This window comes from Panthera uncia, chromosome B4 (genome assembly GCF_023721935.1).
Source record: "Panthera uncia isolate 11264 chromosome B4, Puncia_PCG_1.0, whole genome shotgun sequence".
In the NCBI taxonomy this organism is placed as follows: Eukaryota; Metazoa; Chordata; class Mammalia; order Carnivora; family Felidae; genus Panthera; species Panthera uncia.
Genome location: NC_064809.1, coordinates 43,824,447 through 43,834,615, shown reverse-complemented (window position 1 = coordinate 43,834,615; position 10,169 = coordinate 43,824,447). Strand labels below are relative to the sequence as shown.

Genomic DNA, 10,169 nt, shown 5'->3' with positions numbered 1-10,169 from the left:
ATACAGTTGTCAAAAGACAAATTAATAAAATAAAAATTATGATTAAGTCCAACTATGTCCCCTTAGTTCCTAATGATAAATCAAAAGATTGATTCACTGACAAGAAAAGGGGGAAATGTAAAGGTTAAATTGTACTGTAAAGCTAACGCTTAGCTTGAAAGATAAGAACTTTGTTCTGACACTGAAGGTCAAAAGATAACAGCCTTACTTTTACTCTTGTAAATCAGACTTCATACTCTTGTGAATCAGGCTTTACCAATGAAGGAAACAAAACCTTAAAAAAGAGCGTCAGAGACAAGGTCAAAGAGATCCACTGGTTGCAACTTAGCGGCAGAAAGTCTAAAATAATCACCTCATTCGATAACTGTTTCTGACTCATCTGGCAACTGTTTCTAACTCATCTGGGAACTGTTTCTCTGTTCTGTTCCCAGATAATGATAAAACGATGTGATCAGCTTTAAAAACTCTGTACCCCGGCTGTTCAGGGCCACACTCTTGTCAAGAGTGTTGGTCCTGATCAGTCGGCCACACTCTTTTCAAGAGTGTTGGTCCCGATCGGTCAACCACACTCTTGTCAAGAGTGTTGGTCCTGATCGGTCAGCCACACTCTTATCAAGAGTGTTGGTCCCGATCGGTCGGCCTTGCCTCTCAGCGTCACTGAGTGCGCAGAGGTCCAGGTTCAAACCTGCAATAAACGACCCTTGCCCCTTGGCTTTGAGTTACGACTCTGGTGGTCTTTTGTGAGAGGTTTCAGAACTTCGGGCATAACATACTCTCCTTGCTTAGCATATAAGCTATACTTCTTTTTTTATTATTATTACCTTTTTTATTGGTTGCTTGAGAATTTGCAATATTCATTTGCAATTAATCCAAGTTCACTTTCTTTTTTTTAAGTTAAAAAAAATTTGTTTAATGTTTATTTATTTTTGAGACAGAGAGAGACAGAGCATGAGCAGGGGAGGGGCAGAGAGAGAGGGAGACACAAAATCTGAAGCAGGTTCCAGGCTCTGAGCTGTCCGCACAGAGCCCAGTGCAGGGCTCAAACTCACAGACTGCGAGATCATGACCTGAGCCGAAGCTGGACGCTCAACCGACTGAGCCACCCAGGCGCCCCAAAGATTTTTTTTTTTAATTTTTAAATAATCTCTACACCCGATGTGGGATTTTTGACTTACAACTCTGAGATCAAGAGTCCCACGCTCCACCGACTGAGCCAGCCAAGCTCTCCCCAAGTCTACTTGCAAATAACATGGCATCACTTCGTGGATAATGCAGGTACTTTATAATTACAAAATAATCATAACTCCTTCCATCCCTTGTATTATTGCTGTCTATATAAAAGTATACATAAGTGTACAAGTATACTTATACTTGAGCAAAGTATACACAAGTATACAAGTATACAAGTATACTTATAAGTGCAAAGTATACACAAAAGTGTACATATATAAGTACATTAAATATAATGTTCAGTTTTATACTTGTTAAGGTGGCATAGTGACTTCCAAGCTCCTTACATGTGGAACCAGAAACCGGAAGTCCATTGACAGGTTTTTCAAAGAAGTTCCAAAGAGAAATTACATACTAGTTGAGCATTTCATTTTTGGTAGTCTACTGGGGATATAGCTGTAGACAAATAAACAAAATACCCTCCTCTTTGTACTCATATGTGAGTAATAATAAAAAATAAATAAACTATATTCGATATTGATAACTATAATGAAGAAAATGAAGCAGGAGAGTGGAAGTGTTGCAATTTTAAATAGGATGGCCAAGAAAAATATCACTGAGAAGGTAGCATTTGAACAAAGTCATGAATGAATGAAGAGGGAAGCTATGCTAAACTCAATGAAGGTGTTCAAGAGAGAAAGGGGCCGAAGCAAAGGAGGCCTCTGTAGCAGGTCCAGTCTGTGGTGCAAGCTGTCCTGGCACTTGGGCCACATGACCTTGTAGATTCAATGCTATGAGAGGTAGATAAAGATGTCATGGGAAAGCCCTGATGGAATTGCAGTCCAGAACCCTAAGAATACTGGGATAAAGCCTTGCTTTCTGCAGAGAGAACTACTCATGCTGTGTTACTAAACCCTAGTACAGATTGTACATCTAACTAAGGGATACCCAGTGACTATGAGACCAGAGCTACCCATCATGAAATGAACATTCTCAGTTCCACCATATCACAAGGTGGATGCAGCAACAGTCTGTCATACAATGAAAATGATTAATACAGGATTGGATCTGAGTCAAAGCAGCTGATTTTTCTGACCTCTAAGAGCTCCCTTTAGATGATAGCTTCCTTTGAACCTTGCAGAAGTGATCCAAAGATGCGGGTCTGTTAGAGATTCTTTCGAGTGACTGCAAATGAGTCAAGTGTTCTTTTTTTCATGGCAGTGAATTTAACGATGGCAGGGGTGATGGCTTGGGAAACGTGATCAAAAAAGATGTGACTGCTCTTTCTCTCTCAAAAATAAATAAATGAATAAGTGAATAAATACATAAATACATAAATACATAAACATTAAAAACAAAAAAAGAGATGTGACTGCCAATTGACCCAAAAGTTGAACCTGGGTATTTGGAGGCTCCTCATGCTTCCCCTTGTCCTTGGAAGATGGGTTCCACTTGCTTTTCTGCTCCCAGAGGCTGCCCCAAGATATGGCCTTCAGATAGTAATGTGATGCTGAAAACAGAGTGAGACACCTGCATGGTGTATGTGACCGAGCCCGGTTAGTGCCTCTTTATAAACTTCTAAGATTTAGAGGGTGGGTGTGGGGATCCATTTGTCTTACTACTGCTCAAGACAAGCCTCGTATTTAAATTCCCTTTGCTGTTATTAAAATGCCACCTACCGACATGGAGAGTGGCCTGCCTCTTTCTTTGGTTTCTCCCTCTCCTCTGCATACAGGAGCCAGTTTCCAGGAAAGCTTCTAAGAGGGTTGTGAGCCTACAATTGGTGAGCCAGGCAGGAGACTAAAGAAATGGGCCTTGGAAAAGAGGCATTCTATGGGGAGATCTCGAATTGGCCATCAACCTCTAGGTGGGGAGAGGTGGCCCATATATCAGATACATATAGACCACCTCATGAGCAAAGGGATGCCAGAAAATGCACTTGTTGGTGGAACAGTGCACAGTACATTACTCACTGTGGCAAGAAAGGGAGCACTGTGGTCTGGCCAGTGGTCTGGCCTCCATGATGGGCAGTTCTAGCTGGCCACTGATGCCTGGCTGAAGGCTGAAACTCATGTCTAGAAGTTGAAAGACAAGCTAAGATAAGAAAAGGACATGAGAATGTCAACACTGTATGCAGGAAAGATGAATTACTAAATTCTACTCCTGAAAACAAAATTACTCTGTATGCTAACTAACTAGAATTTAAATAAACATTTGAAGAAAAATTATTGTCCTAACCTGTGTTTTCTCTCACAGCCTCCAAGGCAGCCAGAGGGCTTCCATAAGAACCACGTCCTTGCTAATATAGCCTCTTGCTGACCACTCAGGGCCCGTTGCAAAAGAGCAGATGTTGGGGCAATGGGTGTCTCAGTTGGTTGAGTGTTCGACTCTTGATTTTGGCTTAGGTCATGATCCGGGGTTGGGGGATTGAGCCCAGGGTGGGGCTCCAGGCTAAGCATGGAGCCTGCTTAAGTTTCTCTCTCCCTCTGCCTCTCTCTCCCACGTGCCTCTCTCTCTCTCAAATTAAAAAAGAGAAAAAAGTTGGGTGTAAAAGATTGTAAGAACTGGTCAGGAGGAGTAGAGTGTTGGGGAAGGTAATGGAAAAAAGATATGACACCAATTGACCCATGAGCTGAGCCCAGACACTTGGAAGCTTCCTCACTCCCTCTCCTGTACTTGGAATGTGGGTTCCACTTGGCTTTTCCACTCCCAGAGGCTGCTCTGGGACAGTCTTGAGATGGTGATGTGATGGTGACAGCAGATGCATGGAGTATGAGCCCCATTAGGGCCTCTTTATAAACTCTTCAGATTTGGAGAGTGGGTACAGGGATTCATTTGTCTTGCTGCTGCCCAAGGCAAGCTTTGTAGGTAAGTTCCCTTTGCTATTATTAAAACTGCCCCTTGTCAACATGGACTGGCCTGCCTCTTTCTTGGGTCTCTCCCTGACTTCTTCATACAGGGGCCAGTTTCAGATTGCACCACGAAAGCTCCTGATGAGAAGGTGGTGAACCTACAGTCACGGCACGAGTGTCCCATGACAGTGGGGAAGGCAACGACCTACAACGACTTCTCGTGGTTGCAGGTTACCTGTATATTCCCTTTCTTGGTTATTGCCTCAAGTTGATTTTCCAGTCTATTTCTCATTTCTGTGAGTTACACATAAGCTTCTAAAAGATTATTTTTCCATTTAAATTAAGTTAGTTTCTGATTATGCAACCAAGAACCTTAGTAAGTACGGAAACTATTTGGTGGTGGTTGGGGGGGAAGAGGGGGTGTGAGCTTAATACCTTAATTTTTTAAAAATTTATTTAATAAAAACTATAAAAGGACTGAAAGAAAATAAAGCTGTACATTTAATCTCAAGAAGGCATTTTGAATCACAGAGGAAGAGCTTGAAATTGTAAGGGGAAAAATAGATGTACCTAACTTTAAAATATATGCAAGATCTGTACCTTCTAGAAAACCATAACAGTGGAGCGCCTGGTGGCTCAGTCCGTTAAGCGTCTGACTCTTGATTTCGGCTCAGGTCATGATCCCGTCGTTTGTGAGATCCAGCCCCCTGTCCAGCTCTGGGCTGACAGCATGGAGCCTGCTTGGGATTTTCTCTCTCCCCTGGTCTCCTGTGTTCTCTCTCTCCCCCTCCCTAAAAATAAATAAATAAACAAACGGTTTTAACAATCCTGGCTGTTAATGTTAGTCTTTTATTTGGAGTATTTAGCACATTTCCATGGAATAGAATTTATTTTATTGAATTTTTTTAAACATTTATTCATTTTTGAGAGAAAGAGAGAGGCAGAGAGCAAGTGGGGGGAGGGGCAGAGAGAAGAGGGAGACACAGAATCCAAAGCAGGCTCCAGGTTCTGAGCTTTCAGCACAGAGCAACTACGCAGGGCTCGAACCCACAAAACCCTGAGTTCGTGACCTGAGCCTAAGTCAGACACTTAAGTGACTGACCGCCCAGGTGTCCCAAATATCATTTATTTTTTATTTCTAAAAGATTCATCCCCAAATGTTCCCATTTCTTTCTGACAGTATCTTATTTTTGTTCTTCTCTGAAATTGCATTTGCACCCTTTATTTTTTTTAAAACTTTTCATACATAGCTGTTACATCTGCAGATATCTTATCTGTCAATTCCAATGTGTGCAGTCCATGTAAAGCCTAAGTTTGCTGCTTGTTTGTGTTTGTTTTGCTTTCCTAACTCATGCATAGTCTGTTCCTATGCTTGATGGTATTTTATTGCGAGCTCATTATGAAATTTTCTGCACAGAGTTTGTGCCGAGATGAGTGGGAGTTCTCATCTTTAAAGCTTAGTTTATTCATTTTTAAAATGAAGATAATAGTAGAGCCTATTTTAAAGGCCTGTTTTGTGAAATTGAAACAAGAAAATGACCATAAAGTGCTTAGCACAGCGTTGGGAACATATTAACGTCACAAAAAAATGTCAAGTGTTACTTTTAAAAGTATATAAAAACAATACATTGATTTAAGTAATGGTTTCCTGCTTCCTCCATCAGAATATAAACTCTATGAATCACACAAGCTTTGAGGTCCTGTGTATCATTTTATTTCTTCAGTGTCCAGGAGAGAGCATAATATATTTAGACACTCAGTAAAATACTCATTGACTAAATGAATGAATGGATCCCATCAAAGTGGAACAGCCTCGATGAAAAGATTATTAATAAAAGCCTTTGAAATCAAAAGCAGTCAACATAATCTTCTGCATTCATAGATGGAATAACTTATGAGACTAAAAACCCAGCAACAATTTTGTAAGATAATATTTGTGAAATTTAGCATACCCAGAGTTGAGCTTAAGTTTTTAGTAAAGTAGCAAAATTATTAAATTATTATTCAAGTGTATTACATTAATGTTTTAATTGTTTTTAATACCTACTTTAACACAAAGTAACAAGTGTTTAGTGTTTCTATACAATTGAGTTATAACCTATTGTCTTCTTTATATTGAAACTTGAAATATACCTTGCCTAAATTATCAGGAAAATGCTGAAAATATGTTTCTGTATGCCTTTCATTATTCAGAGTAAGTGTCTATACTGGCTAAATTCATTTGTCGCCTCTATCAACTACTTTTTTCCTTTATGTACATCTAAACTGTCATAAACACAACATAAATGATGTTATAGTTGATATAGAAAAAGATGAAGTCCAAGTTTTGTTTCGGTCATGTGTTGTTTCCCGTGGATATACGTTTGGCACTCCTACTCCACAACTCAGGCTAACAAATGCAAAATAGTCCGGGGAGGACAAGTGAAATCCCCAACACAGAAACTTTCATTTGCATGTTAACAAATTGTAGGTAAGCCTTCAGTTTGTACACACATTCTCCAGGCTGGCTAAGTTTTATAGATGTCCCTGAGGGGGTCTCCATGAAGACGTTTCAGATTCCATCACAAGGCATTATTGGGGCACTTTCAAGTCTTCGTGTAATGAAAGAGAAGAACATAATTCTTCCATCAAGGCGCCAACGTTTGTCCTATTCTGCAGCAGGTAATCTAAAACAGACGTAACAGAAGCTATACCGGGAATCGGCAGATATGCTAAGCATAGTGGAAGGCCTTCTCATTTTTATAGCGGTTAGTGAATCAGTACTGGGGGTTTTAGGGAATGGATTTATTGGACTTGTAAACTGTATGGACTGTGTGAAGAACAAAAAGTTTTCTATGATTGGCTTCATCCTCACCGGCTTAGCTACTTCCAGAATTTGTCTGATATTGATGGTAATTGTAGATGGATTTATAAAGATATTCTCTCCAGATATGTACTCTTCTGGTCACCTAATTGATTATATTAGTTACTTATGGATAATTATCAATCAAACATCTGGTTTGCCACCAGCCTCAGCACCTTCTACTTCCTGAAGATAGCAAATTTTTCCCACCACATGTTTCTCTGGTTGAAGGGTAGAATCAATTGGGTTCTTCCCCTTCTGATGGGATCCTTTTTTATTTCATGGCTCTTTACGTGGGAGCCATGTAATCAAATTGTGAAGATTCTTAGAGATAGTAAAGTGGGGAATGGAAACGCAACCTGGCAGCTCAACATGCCGAAGAGTGAGTTCTTTACTAAGCAGATTTTGGTCAATGTAGGAGTCCTTCTCCTCTTCACGCTATTCCTGATTACATGTTTCCTGTTAATCATTTCCCTTTGGAGACACAGCAGGCGGATGCAATTGAATGGATTCCAAGACCCCAGTACAGAAGCGCATATGAAAGCCATGAAAGTTTTGATATCTTTTCTCATCCTCTTTATCTTGCATTTTATAGGCCTGGCCATAGAAATAGCATGCTTCACAATGCCAGAAAAAAAATTGCTGTTTATTTTTGGTATGATGACCACAGTCTTGTACCCCTGGGGTCACTCATTTATCCTCATTCTCGGAAACAGCAAGTTAAAGCAAGCCTCTCTGAGAGCATTGCAGCAGGTCAAGTGCTATTAAGACAGGGCGACTGCTCCCAGCCGCAGAGACTCGTGTGGGGAGAAATGGATGTCCTAGAATGTTCTAGTGAAGAGGAAGCCCCTGCAGTTCTGTTCCACTTGCACGACATACTCGCATCGGTTGTACCTGTGTTATTGAGCATCACTAAACTCTCCCATAATTATTTTGACTACGTTATAGGAAATTTCACTCTTCACCATGAAAATTCAGTGGCTCGGTCAGTTTCCGTGCACTCACGCCTTTCCACACACCGCTCAGAGGAGAAACAGCTTGGAGACTATTCACTGTAAGGGTTTCACTGGTGAGAATAAGCACCTAAAACTAGAGTTTTCACCGTGCTTGACTTGACTTCCGTGAAGCACTAACAGCCTTTCACCAAGAAGACCCGTAGAAAAAAGAAGGCGAGACGAAGGAAATTGTAATCGATCTCGCTGTTTAGAATGTGGATGTGAGAGACAGAGACTGAGATGCAGCTTTTGAGTGTGCATTTTAAAGTTTTTAAAAGATCACTTTTATTTTCACTGTTTAGATCTTAATGTTCTTTTTTTTCCTTTTTTTTTTTTTTTAACTGGCATGTGTTTGATGGAGCAGCAGTAGTGACAGCAGCAGGTGTTCTGTAGGAAATAGCTCAGGAAACAGTCTACATGGGGGACAGGGGATCAGAGCACTGATCAAACGAGTCTTTATATTCTTCAAACCCACTCATTTGAGATGAAGCAAAATCATGAACCAACTAGAGTTGAGCTGAGCGAAGATTCTGCTAGAAGTGCAGATCCAAAGGACTCACCAGGGTCACTGAGTTGTGCTGAGGGACACAAGACTGAAGCCAGCATAGAATCAGAGTGAAGTGTGAGATGCTTTGCTCAAGGGTCTTACACATATTTACATTCATACACACAAACCCGCACTCACAGACATTTACAATGCTGGTTTTCAATTTTTTTTTTTTTAGTGTTTTATTTATTTTTGAGAGAAAGAGAGACACAGGAGTGTAAGCAGGAGAGGGGAGAGAGAGAGAGGGAGAGGGAGACACAGAATCGGAAGCAGGCTCCAGGCTCCGAGCTGTCAGCACAGAGCTCCACGCAGGGCTTGAACTCACGAACCACGAGATCATGACCTGAGCCGAAGTCGGACGCTCAACTGACTGAGCCACCCAGGTGTCCCTAAAATGCTGATTTTTAAAGTGAATATTTGTATCCAACCCAGAATGCGACCTGAGTAACCTATTTTGGCAACTTGTAAAAGTCCATGGACCCTATACGATGGCCTGGGGCCTAGAAGATATCTAAATATAAGGGCTTAATTCATTTGATAGTTTTTGAACACTAACTCTGCCAGGTGCCGAAGCTATAGTACTGAACAAGAGGCCAATGTAATGAGTAAGACATTCTGGTAGAAAAGCAAATAAATAGCAAATAATAATTTAAACAATTCTATTTATGGTGGTGGGAGAGAAAAAAAACTAAAGGGTGCTAAGGTGCTAAGCAAATGACCTGATTTGGTCCTGCGCATAGAGAAGGTGTCATTGAGCTTGAAATGTTTTTGTTTTGTTTTGCTTTAGATCTGAATAATGCCTAAAAGTAAGGTGGGCAGAACAGGAGAGATTTGGGGTGGGTGCATAGGTGTCAAAGCAAGAAGGAGTAGAGGGCATTGCAGGAAATGAAAGTCCAGCATGACTAGTATATAGAGAGTGCGGTATTTGAAATCATTTTTTAAAGAAAAATTCCAATATCAGGGCACCTGGGTGGCTCAGTTGGCTAAGTGTCCAACTCTGTGATTCCAGCTCAGGTCATGATCTCATGGGTCATGCATTCGAGCCCTGTGCTGATAGGCAGTAGCCTGCTTGGGAGTCTCTCTCTCCCTCTCTCTCTCTGCCCCTCCCCTGCTTGCTTCTTGCTTTCTCTCAAAATCAATAAATAGAACATTTTTTAAAATTCCAATATGGAAGAACTTGATAAATTCCTTGCAGTTGCTAAGTTGCCCCGCAGAAACAGTAAGCTAATATTTTGATAGCAAGAAACATGACCCAGCCTATTTTAATCTCAAAATCATTCAAGATTATTATTTTTCAAGTTATTACTTTGACCACAAAACATCTTTTTAATTTGCATTTATTTGATCACTAACGAAGTTAAGCACTTGTACAGAATTATTAACCAACGGCATATAATTCAGGAGAATTGTTCATTTGTTTTCCTTCTGGTTTTTTTTTTTTTTTCCACGCCTTGTAATGTTTCTTACCAAGTTGACAATTTATATATTAACATTATGGCATATATGTTATGATCTTTTTTCTTAATTTGCTGTTCAGTAAATACCTTAATTTGTGGTGTTTGTGGAAATAAGTTTGTAATGTATATGAACTCAAATCCCTTTGTTTACATTTACAATTTCTTCCACTGCTATTTTGAAAAACATTTGATTTGTTTTTATTGGCGTATGTTCCTTTCATCCATTTTCTTTGTCTGATTATAAAATCAAACTGTTTCGCTGCACCTAAAATTCAAAAACACAGAGTACGAAGGAGAAATTAAGAC

General features: G+C 40.2%; 1 protein-coding gene across 1 annotated transcript; it reads left to right on the top strand.

Annotated features, from left to right (window-relative positions):
* The first annotated feature begins 6,730 nt into the window (after positions 1 to 6,730).
* On the top strand, positions 6,731 to 7,699 carry TAS2R10 (taste 2 receptor member 10). Its single transcript, XM_049626662.1, is given in 3 exon segments — positions 6,731 to 7,010; positions 7,013 to 7,629; positions 7,631 to 7,699. Coding segments are annotated over 3 exon segments (966 nt in total).
* The last annotated feature ends 2,470 nt before the right edge of the window (positions 7,700 to 10,169 follow it).